The 26,412-nt window shown below is 32.1% G+C and overlaps 2 protein-coding genes across 9 annotated transcripts in view; both read right to left on the reverse strand.

Moving 5' to 3' along the window:
- Window positions 1–9,052, reverse strand: part of LOC114803653 (prolyl 4-hydroxylase subunit alpha-1) — a 43,686-nt gene extending 34,634 nt beyond the window's left edge. Inside the window, exon 1 of the mRNA XM_054225799.1 lies at window positions 8,442–9,052. The gene's annotated coding sequence lies outside the window, so the exon portion shown is untranslated. The remainder of the gene's footprint in view (window positions 1–8,441) is intronic.
- A 2,133-nt stretch (window positions 9,053–11,185) lies between these two features.
- Window positions 11,186–26,289, reverse strand: LOC105209436 (neutral ceramidase). Of its 8 annotated transcripts, none has more exons than XM_054225802.1 (11): window positions 21,844–21,983; window positions 19,328–19,539; window positions 14,581–14,861; window positions 14,356–14,502; window positions 14,113–14,289; window positions 13,722–14,048; window positions 13,238–13,447; window positions 12,510–12,839; window positions 12,213–12,443; window positions 11,773–12,152; window positions 11,186–11,703 (listed from the first exon to the last, which is right to left on the reverse strand). In XM_054225802.1, the coding sequence occupies exons 3-11, from the start codon at window positions 14,716–14,718 to the stop codon at window positions 11,520–11,522; spliced, it is 2,124 nt and encodes a 707-aa protein (XP_054081777.1). In that variant the 5' UTR covers window positions 14,719–14,861; window positions 19,328–19,539; window positions 21,844–21,983; the 3' UTR covers window positions 11,186–11,519. The 8 variants fall into 8 exon arrangements, with proteins under 8 accessions (XP_054081777.1, XP_054081776.1, XP_054081775.1 ...); XM_054225801.1 differs by having other exon boundaries at window positions 21,496–21,885; XM_054225800.1 differs by having other exon boundaries at window positions 21,381–21,885.
- Window positions 26,290–26,412: the final 123 nt, after the last annotated feature.

Genomic DNA, 26,412 nt, shown 5'->3' on the forward strand with positions numbered 1-26,412 from the left:
ATTTTGTTTTGCTGAAATTCTTCACTGCGCACAGTGGGACCGACATTGAACAAAAATCTTAAAATTTTCGAAATTATTTTCGATTAATTCGAAAACAATATGTTTATGTATACGTCAAAGTTAGATCTTCGAAAAAATAAAAATTGTATATATCGAAAAATGTTGGACCCCTCATAGCATATGTCATATAAGTTGGACCGTAAAGTTTTATACACTATTAAATCCCTTTTTCGAATTTCGAAGTCAAATATTTCGATTTTGTAGGCTAACTTCGAAAATAGGGGAATACATTTTTTTTATACTCTCGCAGCAGAGTATCATAGTTTTGTTCACATAACGGTTGTTTGTGTCACCAAGAAATAAAAGAGTTAGATATGGGGTTATATATATATAAATTATCAGGATGACGAGTGGATTTGAAATCCGGATGTCTGTCCGTCCGTCTGTCCGTCTGTCCGTGCAAGCAATAACTTGAGTAAAAATTAAGATATCTTAATGAAACTTGGAACACATATTCCTAGACACCCTGAGGAGGTTGCTTTCGAAAATGGACAAAATCGGTCCACTGCCACGCCCACAAAATGGCGGAAACAGAAAACCTATACAGCGTCATAACTAAGCCATAAATAAAGTTATTAAAATAAAATTTGGAACACAGGATCGCATTAGGGAGAAGCACATTTGGATGTAATTTTTTTGAAGAAGTGGGCGTGGCGCGCCCTCAAATAGGTTTTTTGTATTTATCTCGCAAACCAGTAAAGCTATATAAACCAAACTTTCTGCAGTCGTTTCTTTTAGCCACTTCTTAATGCAGTCCAAAAATGAAGGAAATCGGATAATAACCACGCCCACCTCCCATACAAAGGTTAGGTTGGAAATTACTAAAAGTGGGTTAACTCGCTAAGGAAAAACGTCAGAAACACTAAATTTCACATAAGCAATGGCAGATAGAAGCTGCACACAGATATTTTTACAAAATGGAAAATGGGCGTGGCATCGCCCACTTATGGGTCAAAACCATATCTCAGGAACTACTCGACCGATTTCAATGAAATTCGGTATATAATATTTTCTGGAAATATGGGCTAAATCGGTTCACAACCACGCCTACTTCCTATATAACTCAATTTTGAATTCTTCGGATTCGTTCACGTTATAATATATACATTAGGAACCAATGAAGATAGCGAAATAAAACTTTACACAAACACTGTTTATGATCTGTTGCATCACTTGTGAAGTGGGTAATTGGTCACAGTGCCTAAGGGTAATTTTTGCCCGAAAATATACTTAGGTAAATCCCTCAGATATTTTAATGTAATTCATTCCCTCTGAATTTTTTTCTTATAACAGTTTCTCTCTGTACCTGAAATGGTAAAATTCGGGTCATAACTTCCCCCAGACCCCATATACCTAATTATAAGTAATATTAAATTAAGTGAGCGTATAGTATTCGATACATTGTATCTTGGTGCTGAAAACGAGTGAAATCGGTTTAGGAATTACCTCAGTCCCCATATACTATTTATGATGATTTTCGTTATTATATTGAACTTTAATCATAATATATGGGTCGAATTATGTTATCTTTATAAAATTATAACAATAAATTGCGAGAGTATAAAATGTTCGGTTACACCCGAACTTAGTCCTTCCTTACTTGTTTTAGTTATGACTCTATTCCCGGAAGAAATTTAGTTCGATTCAATATCCAGCCGAGTGTTGACAGTGTAATTAATATTTGTTTTTAATATTTCGAAATTGTTTTCGAAATCTAAATTTCGTATATTATTTAAAAAAAAATATAAAAAAAATTTCGTTATTGATAATATTAGAAAAATATTTTTATATGGGCAATTTTTTAATGAACACATTATTATTTGGTTCTTCATTCATTTATTGTACACTAATGTAAGTATGAAGTATTTTTTTTAATCTAAAAACATTATTTTACCAATTTAGAAGACACCACACCACGGTGCACCATGCAGTGCTCTACTTCCACACATTACCCCTGTGAAGAGCTGCAGCAGTCTGGCGCACATAGTGTGTGGGGCAGTAGTGGCAACAATTGCTGTTATTGAATAATTGCCTCATTCCGGTTAACAGTACTCGTATTTACATGCAGATAAAGAGCAGATGCAGCACTCATAAATTATTGATGAGCATAAAAAATGTTTTTTATAACTCTGCAACGCTTAGTTGTAGGTTTTTTTTTTTCATGGATAAGCATGCCAGCATGCCGGTAGGCAGAAATGTGAGATTTAAATACCTTATGATGGATACAAGTTTTCAAGCAGCCAAATATTTGCAACCGCTAACCGGTCAGAAATTCCAAACTTGCGTTAGTTATAGTTCACAAAAGTGTCATCCGAATAAATTTGTGACTATTATTAGTTATTTATAGTTCATTTCATTCATGTTATTAAACTATAAACTAGTAGTTAATAGCATATATAAAATAGAATTTCTGCTGAAATAATTTTTTTGAACTATTAAGCAAGCTAGTTAGTTAGTTAGCATAAAAGCTATTCCCATTTCGTTGCCCACAGGTGTAGGTATGCATATGATATAGAATATATATATGTACATATATACATATGTAGGTATACAGTTAAATGTTCACATATGTATGTAATATAGCAAATTAAAACCGTATAATTCTGAGAGCGACGCCAAGGCAATGAAGTCATAAATGCTATTTTTAATACTTTTGCTCTATTTGCAAATTAATTGTTGAGTGCAGTGTGTACACATTTTTAGTATTTACGATATTATTTTTTATTAATTTGTATGAGGGGATACGTTTTACATAAAATACTCTTAAGGGGGGGGGCTTTATGGGATAAAATTTAAAAAAAAATCATTTTTTTTTTTATTTGTTAAATGGAATGTACAACTATTAAAGAATGTTGTCTCAAAATTTCAGCTCATTAGGAGAAAGATGGAAGTCACCACCGGCCCAAGTGCTCACGAATATGTGAAAAGATTTGACGAATCCCAAAACTTTGAACGCGTTTTTTTCGAAACGCCTTTTCTGAAGTCGGTGTCCACGATAACTCAAAAAGTTATGCACCGATCGTATTGAAATTTTGCACACTTGTGCAACATAGAATTGACTCCCAGCCAACGGTCCCATTTTATTTATTTTTTGCTTCTATTCGATTTTACAGCCACAAAATGGCGCATTTTTAGGGCTAAAAACGTACTTTTTACCATCACCGACCGATGAAAAAATGAAAAAAAAATTTTCTTTTAGAGGGGCACCGTTGGCTGGGAGATATACTTCTAAAGAACTAATTTTTTTTTTATCCCATGTGTTCAGATGATGGTGCGGAATTCCGTTGAGTGCCTACTTCAAGTGGCTGCAACTTCGTTGATTTTCGACATTTTGTAAAACTGATTTTTTGTAAAACATATTTGAAATGTCACTGAATAATATGATTATTCAAAAACGCTTTTTTTTTTGGCCCGTTAGACCATACACCTCCCCCCCCCCCCCCTTAAGAACTTCCACTTAGTATATCTAACTAATATTTATAGTTGATTTGTATATCAATGATCAATGAATTTAAGTTCAAAAGTAAAAAAAATAACGAGATTTTATAAGAAATTATTATTAGAAAAACTCCCTATGCCATTCAAGCCATTTGAGAAAAAAGCCATATAGCACTTCAGTCTATATGATCCCTTAACTCTCACCTCTCAACCAGTATTACCTTATAACACATATTTTTGAAGAGCTTAATACTTTTCGCCGACAAATATGAGAAAAGTTTCTTCAAGAATTATGGTTATGCCCAAACTTGTTTGAGTAGGATTTCTCAATCAAAAGTCAGACAAAAACCTTAAAATATATATATATGGAAACAAGCTTCATTTTCTGAGAAATTTCTATATACAATTACACACGTGTTATTTTATTAGACTATTCTCGAGTTTATTTACGTTAGTGTACATCTATTTGCCATTTGAAGTTCAATGTCAAGATAAACACTGTCTGTCTGTGAAACCAGTTTCGATAATAATCTCCTATAAATTATGATAATTTACGCGCTGAAAAGTGTTTTGATTTTCTTAATTTGAATTTACAACAAGATAAAGCCTGTAAAAATTTACGATACTAATGCATAATTGTTGCATTGTTTCTCTAAACAAGTCGGCATTTTAATAAGTAAATTCTCTGACAAAATTAGTCACAGGTAATATAATACTAAAGGGTATATAGATAAAGGGTGCGCAAAAGTTTATGTTGGTTGCTAAGTATTGAATCTGAATGAGGCATCCTTTTTATGTTTTTGAGGTATTTCCATCTAATTTGACATTTCATAATTTATTTATATAATGAATGCTCAATTGCCCTAAGATAAGTTCTTTTTTGTGGGTTTCATATACTTTTTTTTAGTATCTCGGGTAGTATAGCGCTTAATTTGCCTTGAATTCAGCAATGGAGATTTCCTGGGGTAAATTCGACTTTTCAAATAACTCCATGAAATGTAATCAGGGTTATTCTTCTTAAGAACTGAGTGGCCACTAACTCAGGAACTTAGTAGTTTCATGTAGAGGGCGGACAATGTGTGTCATCTTGTTGAAACCAGTTAACTTAAAAACGTTTTTGGAGACAAGTTGTTCTAAGTACATTATAAGTTAACCTCAGTATTCAAAAATATATGTTATTACTCTTTTTACACAAAGGTTCAAAGGTACATATACATATATATATGTATGTATTTATATTAGACCCGAGAAATTTCAAGGACACAACCAATTAGCACTTTCACTCAAACGATGATTATGTTTTATTGAACTGTCCGAATGTTTTATGCCCATACTATTTGTGTTAATTGAAAGTGCAAACGGCTATTTTCTTTAAATGGTGTGGAATTTAATAATACGCCGGCAAAGTAAAACGAATTTGTATAGTCTATAGCTAATACAGTAGCTTTAAAAATGGGAGTTGGATATATATTGACTTGTAAAAATTAGTCGTAGTCAAAATAAAATATAATAATAATATTTCATATATTTTTGTAAAGAAGGATACAAATTCATTGCTTCCCTAGTGCTCCCAAAGCCAAATATATTCATTTAAAAGCATTGAGAATACGGAAGAGAGAGAGCAAAACAAAAATGAAACTAAATACTCAAACCAAAGAATTGCATTGTTGTATGGCTACAGTGTCTACGTGACTTTCCTTTCAAATGTTTCAATCAGACATGTACGAGTACACATGTATATATATATACACATGTGTGGTATATAAACGCAAGTCTATTTCAAAATAAACTAAAGCAAAGACTCAACGCCTTCAGTAGCGCTCTTTAATCATCATATTCATTAGCTTTACAAAGTTCCAGCCGGCATCCTCATATTGTTTGTTTGATGCTTGTTGTATTAGCGTTATCGCCACATCACCAATACTTTAATAGAACTTGCAACGCGATCTGGCATTAACATTAAATATATACATAAGTATAAGTACATACTATTTATGTGCCTTTTTGGCTTGATTGAGCCTTACACAGTAGGAAACGCTATGCCCTTTTTCTTCATTGATTTAATTAGACTTTGGTGATGTGACTGAAAAAGTACCATATATAAATACATAAATTGTAGTGATTTTATATAGCATTATTTACGATCAAAGCTTTCTAGAACTAAAAATTTCCTCAATGATCTGTATAAATATCTGCATAAATACTCCAACTGATATCGGATGTCACTACAAATTTGAATGGAAATTTTGTATATATGACCATAATAAAATATACATACATGCGTATATACTGTGGTCATAACTATATTCTAATATGTATGTATAAAACTACTGCAGTACACATGTGTAGACCGTAGACATTCATCTCAATCAACACAGTGCAATCGGCTGCTATCGTCATCTTCCTCGTTGTCAACCAACATGAGAAATTAAATACAATTCTCTCATGATTCCTAAACAATTCACAATTTATAGACAAGGTATATGTATGTACATATACATACATACGTACATATATATTCTATGTTTAAGTGTACATGTGTATGTGTTTAATAAAAATTTGTTTATGATTTCGTGATTTTTGGAATATTCGAGTACTGAATTTGCCGGTATCGTCCAGCAAAGCTTTACTAACCCAAATAATTATTGGAAATAAGTATATAGCAGATTAAAAATACGAATAGAACTCATTAGATTTTTGTACTATGAATGGGGGCAAAATTTACACTCAGTGACATAGGTGAACTCTTATCTTAAAAAGAATATACAAATTGTATATAATCTTAGTAGTTTGTATTAGAATGCATATTTTAATATATGAAATATTATATGTTAAATATTAGAAGAAAGGGAAGGGCTTTGAAGGAGTGATTTGATGAAATTTTTCATTTGTCTGCCATTAAAGGATAATACTACAATATGTACATATGTACTTGATTATATTGTATATTTCTATATATAGGCTTAATAGTATATATGTAGATTTATATACAAGTATTTCCGAATGACGGAAATATATTCATACATACATATATCTTCCGTTGCAGATAAGACATTTTCCAAAATTATGGCGCAAAGAAATTAATTATGATACTTATAGTTGTGGTTTCCAGAATTTTCAATTTATTAGTGATAAGACTACTTATTGTATGTTATTCATTATTATAGTTTTCTTTCAAAGCATTATATAGTTGAAGCATTATATAGTTGAAAGAAGTTGTTCTTTTTGATAGTTGTTACTTGATTTATACTTAGTTTGGTTTGCCATTTCATAACACTGTACAACACTCGAATGGGTATTGGACCAAACAAACTTTTTCCGGGTTATTGAGTAATAGGTAAGCAAATTGTATTCTCCGATTTTAGAAGTTAGCCTCCAAAATTGAAATATTTGATTTGAAATTCGAAAAAAGGATAATTAATTACGGGATATAGTTACTAAAAAATCCCCAAAATAGATATAATATAAAATTTTCTTCTTTATTCAATGGTATATACAACTTTTTCGTCAAGCTTATATGAGTTATATGTATGTCCAGTATTTTTCGATATATATTTTTTTATTATTTCGAAGATCAAACTTTGACCCTTCATAGCTCTGTCATATAAGCTTGACCGAAAAGTTTTATACACCATGGAATTAAGAGGATAATCTACATCATATCCATTTTAGTAGCTACATATATCCTTTAATTAATCATTTTTTTAAGTCCTCTTTTCGAATTTAAAATCAAATATTTCAATTTTGGAGGCTAACTTCGAAAATCGGAGAATTTAATTTTTTTTTACTTCTGACTAAATTTCCTGGAAAATATTAGATTTGTCCAATATCTTGAAAAAGATCGATTTCGTCCTATAGTGTAATGAACAGGCTTACTCGGGAACAACTTTTATTACTGAAAAAATGTTCGGAAATTGGGTCTCTCGGCTGGAATTTATTTGAGCCAACCACGGTGTTACCGGCCCGAAATAAGATTTAAAATATAACAGCAAAACCTCTCTAAAAAGAACACCCTCTATATACATATTATATATTTTGTCGAACTAAATTAATTCTAATTTTATTTTTTTAATTTCTACTATGTACAAGTACGGTTAAAGTTCACAATGTACATACTTATGTATGTTGAAATATGATTTTGCTCCCTATAATATGGGTATTAACTCGGATTGTTCAAAATCAATGCGATTGGCAGATTTCTAAATTTTTTAAATTACCTAACTAAGTCTCTTTTATTCAAATTAAATCATTAATTTGTAATAATGTATGTATATGAATATAAAAAAAAAAAAACAAAAACAAAAAAAGTAAAAGTACATTAAGAAAATAATCGCTATCCTCTTAGCGCTTAACTATTACAAAATTACTTTTTCCAAAATTTCATCAAACACAATAGAAAACAGTTGCTTTCTGACAGCACTGATTGGAGACAAGTCTACAACCAAATGAATGTACATATGAATATGGGGCACCTCACCGGTAATTTCAATATTTGCTGTTGCACAAGCGTTTACCTTTAACCGTAGCACTGTCGATTGAAGAATTACGGTTAAATTTGCCGTTGAGCTATTATGAAGCGGTATCTGCCAACACAACACAATTTACTTAGCTGATCTTATGTACATAAAATATATCACCCATTCAGCAGCAGCAGGGCAAAAACAATAGAAATCATAAACGCACTCTACGTTTAATGGGGCACCACAAAAAAGTTACAACAAAAACCAAAAAAAAAAAAAACAACAGAAAGCAACAACCAAAGCAAGGCGTTGCTAACTCTTATAAACAAATCGATAAGCATTTACTTGACTCTTGTGCCAGCGCACTTTCTTCGTGTATCTGCGCGCTTTGCGTGTTGTTTTTCTTATTTTGTTTTGTTCGCACGCAATTTACCGGATAAAAATTCTATTTACATACACATACACATACACTTTTCTTCGTACCTGTACAAAATTTCTTTTCGACTTTCGTTGTGCTCTTGTACGCCTGTGTTTACGCGTGTATCTTTTTTGTATGCCTCTTCCCAGCTCTCCTTGCACTGCGCTCTTTGCACTACAAAATGTGTATTCCTTATGTTGTTGTTATTGTAAGTATCTTTGGTTTTCGATTTTGTCTCCTTGCACAAAGCGCTGCACTTGACCAGCGTTGAATAATGTCGTCAGAACACAATTAATGCACAAGCAATCTAGATTGTGTTTCTAGAATTTTATTGTATGTTGTCGTTGTTGTTGTTTTCAGGAACTGTCCTCATTTGCCGGACGCACACCCACTTAATCACAAACTACACTTCTGTATGTATATATGTATGTATGTATGTACTATAGCATCCAGTAGCACTCGCGTTTATTCACCCTGCAACGTAATCTAACAACTGACTTCTATTCCGGCGACATCACTGATATAAATATTAAATTTTCCAAGCGCGTTAAATTCTTTTTTGTTTCGTCTGTTTATTTATTTATTTTGTCGGATACAGTCCGAACGCGAGCCTCTAATTATACGCTGTTCTCAACTTCTTCCCACTTGAACTGTGTGGCGCATTGTGCTGGCTTTTATTTAAGTTGCTGAGATTTACAAAATACATTTAGTGTGTGGTGAATTACGTCGAAACGTTTCTCTTCAATACACATCAGGTGTGGTGTATATATGAAATCAAGAAAAGAGTTGTTATGATTTACCGTCGCGAGTATTACATTTAGTGGGCTAGTGAGCATATGAATTTTTTTGTTGCAGCGCAGAGCAGCTGATGGGGTTGCCGTTGTGTCACTTGCAAATACATACTATTTGAATTGTTTGAAATGGTAGAAAATGGGAAAGATCTCATAAAGTTGTGGAATAACTTTGAAACATTTAGTAATATTTAAAATTTAGCGATTTATACTAAATTATAAATATTATCTTGGAGAGTAAAAAAATGCAGACAGTTGAACTTCCATAACTCAAACTTCCTTAACTCGAAATTCTCCATAACTCGAAGCCTTGAATTGGCAATAGAAATCAAATTTCATACAAATTTCCTATATCGGCGAATTTCCTATGGAGGCGAACGAAAAATATGATATTACACGTATGGATTACATAAATCTTTTGGAATAGACATGGGATACAGACGTCAAAAGCCTAACAAACAAAATTACAAAAAACATGGTTTTACGTATCTACATAAAACTCGATGCGAATCAAAAAAATAAAACTGAGGATAAATATATACTTTACAGCTTTTTAAAAAAATTTATATATTAATGAAAATTTCTATAACTCGAAGTCTCTCTAACTCGAAGTGAGCTAAAATTGAGGTTATTACGATGTTTTTTGAAAAAAATTATTTATTGAAAGTGCTATTAATGTTTGAATGATTTACAAAAACTCTTCAGCTAGAAATAATATTTCCATATTGACGTAGGTATGTCTAAAAATATGACGAATAGGATATAGTATTTCAAAAAAAAAAAATTAAGTTTTTAATCACAAATTGGTTTATATAAATTTCTTAAAATTATTGGCAATATTTGAAAAATTTTATTTAAAAAACTCCTAATGGTAGTATAAGTAAGTACTATCTTGCTTCAAAATGCAACATTGCGCTCTCGTGGTGTAAAATATTACCATTAACCAAGTTTCATATGCGTGAAAGGCGACATCTAGCTGTTAGTTAAGCGGATGTGATTATGTGATAATCGGAAATAATGTTTTTATACCCGATTTATAAAGTAATTGAGTAAGTATAGTACGATACTAGCGCTTAGTGGGCCGTGAGTTCGATTTCTGAACACGAAAATAATTTTTAAGAGTATAAGAGGACGGTGCAGGATAAATCGGAATAGTAGTTTTCTTTTGACCGCGTGTGTAAGCGGGAGTGTCGGCGGGTTCAAAAGAAGAATCATAGGGATCGGTGGTTCGATGCATGTCTTTGGCAATGTGAATGAGCTTATCGGTTTTTGATGGACCACCTCTGGGTGTCAAATTTCGCTATCTCGCATTGGCTGACCACCGGTTGAAGGTTCCGAAATGACTGAGACATTCGAGAAGACCGCGAAGTCTTACAATCCTCAAGAAAGCGTATATTTCAGAAGAGTTAAAGAAGTTGGAGTAACGCTAGACAAAGTGTATCGACTAGGAGACTAGGTTCAGTAATTTGAAGAGACAGACAGAGACACACTATTAGAAAAAAAAGATTCCCTCTGAATTAAATTATGATATCTGAGAGGTTTGCCGATATTTTCGGTGAATTACCATAAGGCACTGAGTTTATTTCGCTATCTTGATTGGTTCCTTATTTATACCTTATAAAGTGAAGGAATCAGATGGAATATAAAATTGAGTTACATGGGAAGTTGTCGTAGTTGTGAACCGATTTCATCCATTTTCCACACGTGTCATTAGGGTGTCAAGAAAATATTATATTATATGGTTTTTGACCCATAAGTGGGCGATGCTACGCCCATTTTTAATTTTGTAAAAAAAATTCTTTCTGGTAATTCTTCTGTAAAATTTAGTGTTTCTGCGAGAGCACAAAAATATCGTTTTTGTGGAGACACTCTTCGGACCGACTTCGTAAAAAATTCAAACTAACGGTAAACGTCACTTTGTTATGTAATTAACGTTCTACGAGTATTTCTGAAGCGATAAGGCTTCAACTCATTTTCATGCGTTGTGGGTAGGCCCAACACTAATAGAGACTTAGAGATATTGCCACATTCTCAACATGAATTATTGGTACAACAGTCGTTTATACATTTATTCCTACATTTTCCATTATATATATTATATATACACACAACTAACTATAATAAACAAATAAATATGTATGTATGTATTATTTGTATGGCACTTTACCACACACATCGTACATATTTACTACAAGTACATACAACTTGTTATCAAAAATTTATATATGCTTTACATATAATATGTACTATATATGTATGTAGTTGAGAAGCAGTAACACCTGATGAGCGCAGTCTCTGACTAGTAATCCAATCGTCTTCAACGTCTACGTGTGCAAACGTGTGAAGCAGCGATTAGTCTTCCGTCACCAAGAATGAGTTGGAAATGCCTTCGTATGGGAAAATGCCACCTAAAATGTATTTGTAATTGCCGAAATGCCGTATGCGGTATTCACCGGGCAGAGTGTTGGTTCCGATGGTCCAGTGAATGTGTATGTCGCTGAAGCCAAGTATCAAATGAACGCGCTCCCAAATGAATCTATAAGGGAGAGTACATATGTGAATTTGGATAAATTTGAGAGCGGTCGCTATGAAAGTGTAAACTCACTTTGTTTCCCAGCTCGCATCGGTGTAGGCGACCTTCCAACGCTCTTCGTTGATCTTACGCTCAACGGCGAAGTATGTCTTCTCATGAAATAGATTATTACGCGGATTACCAGCAATAAAGGTAGCCACTACCGTCTCATTGATTTGATACGACTTTTTCGGTTGGAGCTTAACGAAACCAAAGTCCTTGCCGATCGGATGACCATCGAAAATGACGCCAGTGTTCATCGAGAGCATACGATCATTCATGTACGGTGGCGCAGGTCCTGGAGATAGACGCTCGCCACGTATCATTGCTTTGGTCAACTGCTCGAAGACATCCATATAGATTGTATGCGTATTGGGACCAAAAATTGTCGATGCTGCCTCATATCTTTGTGCCTAATGCAGAGTTATGAAATGTACTCTAAATGCTTAAACCATTTTTGGCATCACACTCACTTGATATTCCTCCGGTGTTGTGATGTAACTGGTATAAATGTTCGATAAACCAGCAATAATGACTTCTGTATCCTTGCCACCGGTTGCTACAGCCACAGCGCTAATTTTATTACGCAGACGGCGTCCAGCCATAGTAGTCAGTTCGCCAGGCACACCGGCGAGTATCAGATCGCCAATCTTCAGCAGCTGTGTAGAAACAATCTTCGGTTGCCACTCATAGGGGAATGTTGCCTGCAAGTTACAAGAAATGTTTAGTCATTTACTCTCTTTCCTTATACCATAACACTAGGGACCTACCCTTCCAGTTGCCAGTAATATGGGCTTCGGCGAATGACAGCTAATGTCTTCTTGTGTTGGTGGTACTATGAAATCGCGCACCGCATTCCACATTGCATTGCCAGTAATGGTGCCTTGTTCGAAGTTAAAGGCACCGGGTCCATCTGTGGTGCCCGCAGCAAAACTGTAACCCATCGCCGGTAGACAACCTCGTATCTTGTCCAGTTTTCTTTGTAGCGGATTATATGTGGTGCCATTGTAGTTGGGCATATCAACAAATTGATGTATGTAGGACAACTCGCCGACTATTTCGCGGCTTGTCGATTCTTGACTGTTTTCGTTTAACAAACGCTAAAGATTTGTACAAATAAATATAATGTATGATATTAAGAGATATTTTTTCAACTACTACAGCTATGTTTAAGTTAAATCTAAAATCTTGAAGTATACTCCTTCTACATTCGTGAGGAAACTTTCGAACCCGAGTAAAGTAGTTTAAAGGGTTGATAAATGAGAAATGAAGGGCTCACTATTCAGTGGACAAAATGAACTTTCCTATACTTTTTGACTGGAGATTTGATATTTCACTCACTTCTGTTGTTCTGAGATAATATTTTCGAATAACAAGTTGTTTAATAGACGCAGTAAAATTAATCGAGTTCACAAATTTCTCGTCTATCTATGACTCATGATGACGCTCATATTATAAGACAGTCGAGGGAACCGTATTTAACTAAAAATTTACTCACCAAAGCACCGTCAGCTAAGCGACTAGCAATGATTTCAGTGCTCTCAAACATATCGCGTCCAGGACCAGACGCAAAACATTCGCCTTCTTTTGGTGGACATTTTGAAGTAAGTAGATCACATTCATTACCACTTATCGAACACTTTGGACCCATAATATTGGGTGAGACATCACCCAAATTCGACGAACAGAAAGCACCCACAAATTTGCCCTGAAAAAAGATTATCTCAATTATATAATATCCAAATTTGAATCGATGAATAAAAAAATCATTTAAGTACGAATATAGACACTTCGAAGTAAGTTTATCACATTGTTAAATCCAAAAACGGTATATGGTTTTATAAGCTAGTAACATATCACAAGTCGTGAAAAACTTTCAACTTCAATATCAACTTTAATAGGATACTTCAAGTTTAGAACCCTGATTTTGGACTTTTACGATTTTTGAATACACCAATTATGAAACACAAGCTTCAACTTACTTTTCCCGGCACTTTATTCGTATTGTATTCCTTCTCCAAAAGCAGCGCAGCATAACCCATATTATCAGAGGTCACCAATTTGTTAGTATTATTCATTGATGTCGGATGTACCGCATACCAATTGAAGGCACCCAACAAATTATTCTCTGTGTCGACGAAACGTAATTGCGTCAATACTTTATCCACATCGTGCTCATATTGTGCGCGTTCCTCCACGGGATTACGTAAATACGAGGTTGGTGAGCGATTGATGTTCACATTTAGTATGATGGTTCTTGAGAGGAAAATTCTACCATCGACCATATTGTCGGTGGCGCGTTTGATACTCTGTGAAAAAAATAAAAGAAATTTCAATATTTTGAAATGCACTCGAAGTATTTTATATGCTCACCAAGTAGCAACCCTGCACAAGCGCCTCGAAAGTCTGCGGCACGAAGCCCAAAATCGAAATGTCATACAGCAAATGCATAAGAAAACCACCGGGGCCACCGTGGGTATGCGTGCCGCTGATAATCACATTATCCGCCGTATAGATGTCGCCATAGCGCGCTTGTAGGCGCTTTACCACCTTTAAATAGATTTAGGAGTTTGTTAAGCTTATGACAGATTTTAATATATGCGTTTAGTATATCACCTCGCGCTTGACGCCGTAACCCATCATACCCGCATCCACAGAGACGAAAGCGACGCGCTTGTGATTATCATCCTCGACAACAAAGGCGCGTGCAAATTGGCGTAGATGCAGACCGCGTCCCACCTGTTTGAGATTGGCGTAACCCATCTGAGGTATGAAATAAATAAATATATATATAAGTATTGTTGTTGTTTTGATGATAAGACATCCATTATATTCACTTACGAAATGTATTTCTACTGGTGGTCCCGTAGAATCGGCACGTCCCACTCCCACCTGATAAGCATTGACGCAGCTCCAAAGCGCTCCGCTGAGACATAGTGTGACTAATGCCATGAGCATTAGACTTCGTTGGCAATGCATTTTTTTAATCTCGAAAGAATTTCCCTTATTTTCAAATATTTTTAGTCTAACTTCCTTTGTTTCTTCACTATTTCGCTTCGAATATAAAAATTTATTGGTGATGCATTTGCGCGTTTGCTCCCTGCTCTACTGCTTTACGACAACTGAAATTGGAAGCAAGAGAATGTAACCTTTTTATTTCCAATGTAATACAATTAAATAAAGTCTTCATCATCATCATCATCCCTTATGTTTGAGTCGCACTTCGATAAATGGCGCAGTTTACTAATTCGCTTTCAGAAATCGGATTAAATGTAAATACATACAGACAAAGAAATGTAGTAATGGAGAAATGCAGTAAAAGAAAAAGTGTATACATATATGTACATATGTATTATCTTAATGCAACAGGTAGAATAAATGTATCATCTTCTTTCTTTAAAATATTTTATTGCGTTGTTGGCTGACAGTCTAAGGCTGAGCACGTAGTGCTCTATTGTTAAAGCTGATAGATACAGCAGACATTTTTTTTAATTATAAAAATATTTAAATTATTTTTCTGAACGTCAAACAATATTTTTATCAATATATTGTTTATTCTCCACACTTTTCTTTGATCATTATATCAAATAAATGTTATATAAAGCGAGAAATTAATTAATTAACTTACATATAACCTCTGAGCAGAATTTTATAAAATTATTTACCATAGGAAATTACCAAGAATTTGATAAGAATTCATAAGAAATATAGTGGAACTTCTATAACTCGAAGATCTCCATACATCGAACTTTTGAACAGGCAATGGCGTTTAGAAATCAAATTTCATACAAATTTCCTTCCATTACTCAAACTTCTCTACCTCGAAGTTCTCCACAACTCGAACTCTTGAATTGGCAATAGAAGTCAAATTTCATACGACTTTCCTTCCATAAATCGAACTTTTCAACCAGGCCATAAAAAAACTTAAAATTTTACTACCGAGGCAGAATTTTAAAATAGTCCCTATATATTGTATGGAGATTAACAAAAAATATGGTATTACACTTATGGATTTCTTAAATCATGTAATAACAAAAAATCAGCAATTGATCAATAACTACCCCCAATTCTGACGTTACTGTTAAGGCAGAGTAGTCTGCTTTAGAAGCCGAAAAAAAAACGTTTTTTAGCAATTTTGTTTGAAAGGGAAGGAAATGATTGCGGTAAACGGAATTTTAAGACGATAGTGTACTATATTTTAGGCTTAAAAACATTATTTATTATTAAAAAATATTGAAATTTTTTCAAAGTTGTAAGTATTTTTCTGGAGCGCCTGGAGTCTGCACTTGTAAATCGGTGCCGGTGATGGAGGTCGTGCGATGCATCTGAAACAGTCGAACCAATTTTTTTTTTTTAATTTTTATAAGTTTCTTTTCTTTATGAACTAAAAAAATACCGAAGAAGTTATAAAATTCCAAATTTTTTCGAAGTTTGAAAAAAAAAATCACTTTTTTAAGAAAAAAATTGACTTTAAGTTGCAAAAATAGTAGTTTAAATAATACTTTTGTCCAACTTTTTTAGTTCAAATAGAAGATAATATAATACTGAAGCTTGATCACTTTGGTTTTTTTTCGATCGGACATATATTCTTTATGCTATTGCCGGCACCGTTTTCTAACACTTGTGAAAATGAAAACTCGAGAAAACGCGCTTTAAAGTTTTCGCCTGAGCATTCGCACCTGCTCGACGCTCTTCCACTAAAACTGCTCTAGCTTCGAAAATATGTCGAATTGGCCTCTGGAATTTTAAAGACTAATTCTTGGATAGTTTTGGAAGAGATTTAAAACAAAACAAAAAAATCGATTTTTTTGAAGCCTGTAAAGCAGACTACTGTCTTAACTGTAGAATTCAGTCTGTAGTCTAATGAATCGTATTTAAGCAGAGTGTTCGGAACCTATACTTCGTTATTCGAACTCAGCCACATGGAAGAAAGGATGTGATAATATCATCCTTTCTAAATAGGCTACAGCAGTTAGTTGAGAGTAGAATATGTTCAAACAATATTATAAAACACAATGACTTAGTTAACAGCTACATTTATAACTAAAATAAAATTTAGGATTTTTTTTCTTTTATTAAACTTTAACATTATTTAATAGAAGCTAACTTTGATCTTGCTCTCGTACTACATGCAGAGTGGCGAATCGTATAAGTAACCGCTATAAATTATATATAATGGCATTATAAAACTATTTCTGATAAGTTATTTTAGTACAAAACCATATTTGCAGTTTTTCTTACTATAAAAAAATTTCATGTTAATATGAAAAAAAAAATAAAACCATTCAATTCATGAGGCAGGATATGTTAAATCTCTTTTTATGCAATATTCTTTTAATTATACTGGACATTGGTTGGTTACGAATAGGCAATCGCTTGATGTAGTGGTTGCTCGATCTGTTCTGGGTTCGATTTCCATTGCGACATAGATATGCGAGTTTTTTTTGGAAATCTGCTTACTAATAGTGATATTCCTCGATAAGCATTGGTAAGCTAACCAATATATTTCTGCTCAAGACTTGTAGTCATGTACTGCTACACTTGTCTGTTAAGTTTAAGACACTCAATATAAATTGGTGAAGAAACCCGGCCCGGTAGGCTCATGGTGTGTTAAAATATTTGGCAGCAGAACATAAAACTATGGTTAAACCGAAATTTATGGTTTAGTTGAGCAATAACTAAAAGTTACGCTAAGAATATAATTATCTCACACATATGCATTCATGCACCAATCTATGTGCATTTAAGTGACACCTCTCAGAAAAATTAACATTTTAAAGTTGATTTTTTTTTTAATTTTTAAACAGTTAGCTTAATTTAACGCAGGCAAGGCGATATATTCATACATAAGTACGACTATATACGAATGCGCGTAAGTAGTCACATGTGAGTGCTGGCCAAGTTAACGGCATACATGCTCAAATTTAGTATTTGCATACATTTTTTACTACGCGCCTTCTGCAAGTTTTTTTTTTATTTTTTTATACTACTCTTTATTATTTTTTGACTACTTAAAGGTTAGCTTAATTATTATGTTAAGCGTGTAATTCGCACCGACATTTTCAGTATCAAAAAGGCAAAGTTCAAAGCGTTGATTCGTGTTTTGTTTAATTTATGAATTAAAGTCACTGTGGGTGACATTGAATACTTGTTTTGGGTAATGTGCTAATGGGCTACAAGCTCACTAAGCACAATCTCGTGCTGCGAAGAATCATATATTTATGTATAATGGAACGAACTTATACTCATATCATTTGTTGGGGCAATTTTTTGGGTGAATTGCATTGGTTGCTCCAATATTTAGTGAAGTAAACTCCACAAGATTTAATATATATATTATATATATATATACATAGGTATATATTTAGAACTTTGCTTTTTATTTTTGTTTCTTCTATTTGCTTTCCAGAAAAAAAACAGAGTGACGAAAAAGTTGAAATAGGAAAAAATTATAATTTCGTATATTCGTGAGGTAAATTTTTATTACGAAATCATGAAAAGAATGAAAAATTAAAATTAAATTATAATAAACCGGTCACGTTGGGGCCTATGTCGCAGCTTTTTGTTATTAACTGTCGACTGTTTTCTTCCGTAAAATTTAGAAATGAGTTCTGTATGCTATAATTATTTACGAAATAACAAAAAATAACCTAAAATTCGGTCTTGAATTACCCAAAACAACTTAATTTTGTTGGAAAGTAATTCACAACAGAAAAACTGACAAAAAACTGTCTTCTGTCGTATCCGAAATAGTAACAATTTTTTACACCAATAACAATAAGGCTCTTTTTTGGGGATTTTTACGAGGTTTTTAAGGTAACATAAATGGTAATCATCGCATCTCGTGCTTACCTACGTGTGTTCAGTGTCGTTGTTTCAGTTTTTTAACATAATTTTTTTTTTTCTTAAAACTTAATTAAATAGTCTTGAACAAATCGCGTTCACGAGCACCTAAATTATTGTAAAATATACAAACAATTAATTAAATAAAACCGTCAAACGTCACACAACGCTCAGTTTTGATTTCGTTGCATCTTTTTGCTTGCTCCCCACCACTGTCCCCCTCAGCATTGTGCCATAGCAGGTGGCATGACCATCAATGCCGGCAACTGATGGCACCGGTTAAGTCGTTCATTCATAAATACACACATCTATGCAAATACATAATCACAGATATACAAACAAATATATACTTATATATATATATTGATATAAATATGATCATTTGGTGCTTTTATTTACACCCATTCGTACGATTTTACACAAACTCACTGCTTTACCACCTTATGGTTATTTCCACATATTCACACACACACACACATACACACTTTTTTGTTGATTATTCGCATCTGTATATATGCGGATTTGTATGTATGTGTGGTATATGTGATTTTGCAGCGCTTACTTAAGGCTACTCAATTGAACAAAATTACGGATGTACGTATGTGCATTGGATGCTGGCTTTTGTGACTCGATTTGGGGCCTATTATATTAAATGCGAATTTTTCTCGCCGTTGCTGAAGTGAACTTTTATTTAGTTTTATTTTTATTTCATATATCTTTTGATATCTTGCTATTATTCTCTTACACTGTTTAACTTGTATTTATGTATGCTGTGTGTCGTTTTGGTGGTTTCATTTCATTTGAGCAAGTGATTCGAATTGATCGCACTGATGTTATATCTATTCTGCAAAAGTGGCACACTGAGGTTATGTAATTGTAGTTTATTTAAAGTTTTTTGTCACTATTATTTGTTTTGGTTTTAAATAATTTGAATTTTTTTATGTTGTGCTATGAATTCTGTTGCATAAAAGAATATGAAAAGTTATTATTTTTAAATTAAACACAAGTTTTAAGGACAATTGTATAGAATTGTATTGAATTATTTTGAATTTTTTTATTTAATTTTACACATAATTCTTTTATTATTTTTATTATCACTTGAATTATTTTGTTTTTCTAACTTTTTTTATAAAATTTTGTATTATCAGACGTCATTTAATTGCATTTTTAGTTGTACATATGCAGAATGTACTTGTAATGTCAAATTGCAAAGATTTGTACAGTTTTTACCGGACCTAGTCGGTTTTAATAATGGGACAAATATCGTACTAATCACGTCAACGCTTATTGCTGTCACTATGCAATTTAATTTAATTCTTTTGAAATGAATTGTAACAATTCACCGTCTTCAGTTTTAATTTAATGTAAGTAATTTAATTTAATTTAATTAGGATTAATTTAATTCAATTCAATCCAATTTAATGCAATTATTTTATTTTATTTTATTTTTAATTTAATTTTATTTATTTTTAATTTAATTTAATTGCATTTTATTTTATTTTATTTTCAATTTAATTTAATTTAATTTATTTTTAATTTATTTTATTTTATTTTATTTTATTTTATTTTGAATTTATTTTATTTTATTTTTAATTTATTTTATTTTATTTTATTTTATTTTATTATAATTTTTAATTTATTTTATTTTATTTTATTTTATTTTTAATTTAATTAAATTAATTTAATTTATTTTTAATTTAATTTATTTTATTTTATTTTATTTTGTTTTATTTTATTTTTAATTTATTTTATTTTATTTTATTATAATTTTTAATTTATTTTATATTATTTTATTTTTAATTTAATTTTATTTATTTTTAATTTAATTTAATTGCATTTTGTTTTATTTTATTTTCAATTTAATTTAATTTATTTTTTTTAATTTATTTTATTTTATTTTATTTTATTTGTTTTTATTTTATTTTTAATTTATTTTATTTTATTTTTAATTTATTTTTAATTTAATTTATTTTATTTTATTTTATTTTGTTTTATTTTATTTTTAATTTATTTTATTTTATTCCATTTTATTTTATTTTTAATTTATTTTATTTTATTTTATTTTATTTTTAATTTAATTTAATTTATTTTATTTTATTTTGTTGTGTTTAATTTTATTTATTTTTAATTTAATTTAATTTTATTTTATTTGTTTTTAATTTAATTTTATTTAATTTAATTTATTTTAATATAATTTTATTTAATACAATTTATTTTTAATTTATTTTTAATTTAATTTATTTTATTTTATTTTATTTTTAATTTATTTTATTTTATTTTTAATTTATTTTATTTTATTTTATTATAATTTTTAATTTATTTTATTTTATTTTATTTTTAATTTAATTTAATTTAATTTATTTTTAATCTAATTTATTTTTAATTTAATTTATTTTATTTTATTTTATTTTGTTTCATTTTATTTTTAATTTATTTTATTTTATTTTATTTTATTTTATTTTTAATTTATTTCATTTTATTTTTAATTTATTTTAATTTAATTTATTTTATTTTATTTTATTTTATTTTATTTTATTTTATTTTTAATTTATTTTATTTTATTTTATTTTATTTTATTTTTAATTTAATTTAATTTTTTTATTTAATTTTATCTCATTTCATTTTATTTAATTTAATTTAATTTTATTTTTTCATTCAATTTACTTTAATCAATTACCCACGATGTATACAATCTAAGTAAATGACGACACTTGGGTGCTATACACATACAAATTTGCATGCTATTACATACAAACATACTAATAATTTTTCACTGTAAATTTCGTTTTTGTTATCACCATTACAACTGAACTGCATCAATGCTGATAAATTAATTATTTATATATGTATGTATGTATATCGGCGTTTACAAAGTCAAAACAAAAGATAATCAGTTATACCATATATGCATACATATATATAGTATTTGATATCCGCCCGCAAGCGCCAAACGCTATTCAAACACGCGCGCAACTTCGCTGTGGTCTCTTTTAATGGTTTGACATTGAAAGTCCGACACAAAATCATTCACCGCTTTACGATTACTTCTTATTTATTTTTTTTAAATCTTTTATTTTCGTGTTTATTTTAAATATTTATTCTCCACATTGCACTCTGCGCGCTACAACGAATTTTAACATTTATTTTTGTGTCGTTTTTATGCGTTCCAATCGTTTTTCACAAATTCACTAATCCAATTGCGCCACCCTCGATGGCATTTGCATAGCAGTTCACCGCTAGTGCCTTGCTTTTGCGTTATACCGTAGCGAGCGTATTCAAAGCGACCGCTTTGTGTCCAAGTTGGCAAGCGTTTGCGCGGCCCCACTGAGCGCCAAAGCACCAAAGCGGAGCAAGCCGCCACTCGACCGCAGTCGCCCACTCTGACCGCGACGCGTCAGCGAATTATGAGATTTAGGGCTGTTGCAACGCGGCAATGAAGTTTGCGCCCATCGTTCGCACAGTGTTTAATGTTCATTAACGGTGCTACTCAGCGGCGAAATAGTAAAGCTTTGTCCGAATTGGAGCTTAGCTTAGCAAAGGTGAGCTTAGCTACAATGTTGCTGATGGTGTATTCATGTGTGTGTGTGTGTGAGTGCAGGTGGGAGCGCCAGCGAGCATGGTCATTGTTGATGACGAAGACTCTTTGTTCGATTCCGTGGTCATGCACTCATATCGTTTGCTGTCTGAACAGCTGTTCGCCAGACTTCTTTGTTTCGTGCGCTTGTTGGATACGTGATTGCTTCTTTTGTTGTCATTTACTATATATATTTACATATTTATATTTTTTATTTTGTTAGGGTTAAGTTGTGTTGGTTTTGTTTTTGTCGACCGTGATGACGTTTATTCATATTGCGATCGAGTGGAATTCACTGGTTAAAGCGATCTTCCACCTTTCCGATTCAGTTCGAAGTTCAATTCTTTTCACTTTATCGCCGTATTCATTGAGTGGCAAAGTGTACTGCCATGATTCAAGTTCATGTGGCACTCAATTTGCATGAGATTTCACATAAAAGATACATATGTTCAAAATATTGTTTTGGTATTTTTAGAGTATCAGCTATATCGATCAACTTCATTTTACGGCGGTCCATATCAGTTTGTCTATTTGTTCGTAATGGTCCTTTTTGGAGGAAGTGGACGTCTTTAGACGACACTGTTACACTTTTTATCATTAAAAGACGAACAATTTCTTTATCATTTCTTTATAGTACATCTCAAAGGGGCTGCCTTCATACCGCTATGTCTGAATTTGGTATCGCCGCAAAATTAATACGACTGTGTAAGTTGAAGTTGCACAACACCAGAAACTATGTCAGAATCGTGAAGGACCTCTCCGTGCGATATCAAAAGAGGTTTCAGATAGTGTGACTCACTATCGTGCGACTTCTTTAACCTGATGCTGAAAAAAATAATACGCAGAGCTGCAGAGCTAAACAGAGAAGGTACAATCTTCTATAAGACTGTACAACTGCTGGCGTACGCCGATGATATTGATATCATCGGAAGCAACCATTAATTCCGTTTTTTCCAGACTGGATAAGGAAGCGAAGCGAATGGACTGGTGGTGAATGTGGACAAGACGAAATATCTCCTGTCATCAAACAAATAGTTAGTGCATTCACGACTTGGTTCACACGTCACTGTAGACAGTCATAACTATGAAGTCGTAGATACTAGTTTCATATAGCTAATACCTAGGAACCAGGATTAACAACACTAACAATATCAGCCACGAAATCCAATGTTATTGCCGTCTTGTTTTATTGCGCAGTCGATGCAATATTCGATGAAACGACACTTGGTCTTTTCAAGAGAAAAGTTCGGCTACCGCAGGAACAATGGGTTGTACCAGTTATACGACGACATAGACATAGGGCCTCATGCATAAAAACGAGTAAAAGCGCTGAGTTGAGGCATGTGAGCAATTGCTCGTAAGTTGAGTTCGATCAAACAGCAACAGCTTTTGCTCAATTTCGTATGCATAAAAATGAGTTCAAACAAATTGCAATTACTTGAGCAAAAGGAGATCAAACATCTAATTGTTATAGAAGTGCGAACGTGTCGTCAAGTGAAAGTGAAGTAGAAGTAGGATCAAATAATAATAATAAAATAGAGACTTACGACATTTCTAAATTATTAGTAGAAAAACTAAAACAAAATAAATATTTACTAGAAAAGGGTAAATTACCAAGCATTAAAAATAAAAAAAATACTAGAAACATGTGTAAAAGAAATTGAGCAAAAATTAAATTAACAGGGAAAGCACTACGATCGGGTGTAACCGAACATTTTATACTCTCTAAATTGCGATTAATCATTTAATGTTATTACTATAACACACAATTTGACCCACATATTCGTCACATATATGGTATAAAGTACATTCAAAGTTGGAAACCTTAATATTAGATATATGGGAGCTAGGTGAAGTTATGACCCGATTTAACCCATTTTTGTCACGGAGACATATTATTAGAAGAAAAATATTCCCTATAAATTTTAAACTTATGGTCCAATTTTGGTTTTTAGAAGGGCCACACTATAAATGTAGTAATTGTGCAAAGTTCTGTTCCGATATCTTCACTAGTGTTTACTTTATAGAAAACGATTCAGATTGACTTCACAACCGATTTGGCCTATTTTCACAACATATTATTGGGATGGCAGGAAATTATTATGAACCGAATTTCATTGGAATTGGAGGATTAGTTTCTGTGATACGGTTTTGGACCCATAAGTGTATACCATTTTGAGTGCAGCTCTTCTGTACCATCTTTATAATGAAATTTAAGGTTTCTGGTGGTTTTCCTTACTGAATTAAAGCATTTTTAGTAGTTTTCAACATAACTTTTGTATAGGAGGTGAGCATGGTTATAATCCGATTAAAAGAAATGGTTGTAGAAAATTTAGTTGGTATAGCTTAGTAGTTTACGAGATATGTACAAAAATAACATCCAAATATGCTCCTTTACAGTGCGATCCTTTGTACCTAATTTTACTTTCATAGCTTTATTTATGGCTTAGTTATGGCACTTTTTGCCTTTTCGTGGTCCGCCATTTTGTGGACGTGGCAGTGGTCCGATTTATCCCACCTTCGAAAACAACTTTCCTATGGTGCCAAGAAACACGTGTACCAATTTTAAACAAGATATGTGACTATTTTTACTCAAGTTAGACGGACGGACGGACGGACAGAAATACAGATATCTGATCACTTTGGTATATATGTATAACTCTATATCTAACTCGTTTAGTTTGTGAACAAAACTATTATAATCTCGTAGCAACTTTGTGATTATACCAGTTTGGAATACAGGATCTGCACAAAATATTAAATTTAGTCAAATTTTATCAATGTTCCTGAGTGCTGCCCCTATGTTATTCTTCTGACTCCTCAAAAACGCGACTCCGAGTGTACGCGAGTCAACTATAAGGCAGCCTCAACAAAATTTGAGCAAGAGCTCACAAAAGAAAGCAAAAGCTTGTTTTTATGCATATGACAATGAGCACTAGCTTATCTAACTTCGTTCAAACTGAGCAAGATGAGATCAAACCGAAGCAGCGAGAAAAAGCAAACACATCAAATTTTATTATGCATACGACAAGCACCTTTTACTCAAAAAATCGAGTCCGAGCTCAAGCTCACGTTTTATGCATGAGGCCCATAGTCCAGCGGCTCACTGGTTAGACCATGTTGTCCAAACGGATGAAAACACTCCAGTTTTGAAAGTGTTCGATGCAAAACCCGCCATTGGAAACAGAGGAAGGGGAGACCTCCACTCCGTTGCAAAGATCTGGTGGAACGCGACCTGATTTTCGGAAAAAAAACTTTTGTTCTTTCAGCGATTTCATCTATGTTTTCAAAACGACGTCGCTTTAAGACTCTCCTTATTTTTGGAATGGGTCACACGGAGTAATTTCTGGTGAATACTAAGGCTGTTGCATTGTTACAGTGTAGTTTTTGGCTAAGAATTCATGAAAATGTCTAACCTTAGCGGATGTTTTGGACAATTGAAAATTCCTGTTATTTTTTGAACACATTTCGTATATGTATAATACATATATATAAATAGGACAATAATTTTAAGAAATGTTTACTATTATTACACTGCTGTTTTGATATTGAAAAAAAAAATAAATTTTACGATCTCATAAATAGCTAAGAATCGTTTGAGTATTATATCATAAGTACGATTGTGAAAGAATATGCATATATATAGATAAGAATGCGTACTTTTCACTTGGAGGTCCGTTTATAATCCAATTGACAAATTTAGAATGCTATAAATTTCGATTAAATGAATGAGATCACGATTAGATTTCGGATTATTATTATTGAAAATGCACTTTTTATAAATATATATGTATATAAACACTTTAATATATAAGTTTTGAAAAACAAAAACACTTTTTCTCAAAAGCAATATATTTAAACTTTTAATTTAATTTTTCACTTATAACTTACAACTAACTTAAATTTTAATATATATACATAGTTAGAATTAAATTAACAAAGTCGTAAATTTTTTTCTTTAAAGTTTACATATAAACTATGATATTATTAAATATTTCTTTAAAATAAAATTAGAAAACTCACTTGCATTTGGTCTAACTTCGACACTACCGTCGCGAATTCTAAAAACTACTGTTAGATTTTACGGTTATTTAACTATTTAACTGAATAGCTTATCATAGTCAATATCTCCTTTAGAAACTTGTACTCTGGTAAATATTTCCTATCGCGATTATTCCAAGATTATTCTTCGGCAATAGACCACTTGAGCTTATCTTGTAGATTAAATTGCAATGTTAATATGTTTGCATTATATA

Source organism: Zeugodacus cucurbitae, chromosome 2 (genome assembly GCF_028554725.1).
Source record: "Zeugodacus cucurbitae isolate PBARC_wt_2022May chromosome 2, idZeuCucr1.2, whole genome shotgun sequence".
NCBI classification, from domain to species: Eukaryota; Metazoa; Arthropoda; class Insecta; order Diptera; family Tephritidae; genus Zeugodacus; species Zeugodacus cucurbitae.

Coding starts and splice junctions, on each gene's coding strand:
- LOC105209436 (XM_054225805.1), bottom strand. CDS start 14,718: ATGCATTGCCAACGAAGTCTAATGCTCATGGCATTAGTCACACTATGT. Junction 14,290..14,355: donor GTTACGGCGTCAAGCGCGAG/GTGATATACTAA, acceptor ATCTATTTAAAG/GTGGTAAAGCGCCTACAAGC. Junction 12,153..12,212: donor CAACACCGGAGGAATATCAA/GTGAGTGTGATG, acceptor ACTCTGCATTAG/GCACAAAGATATGAGGCAGC.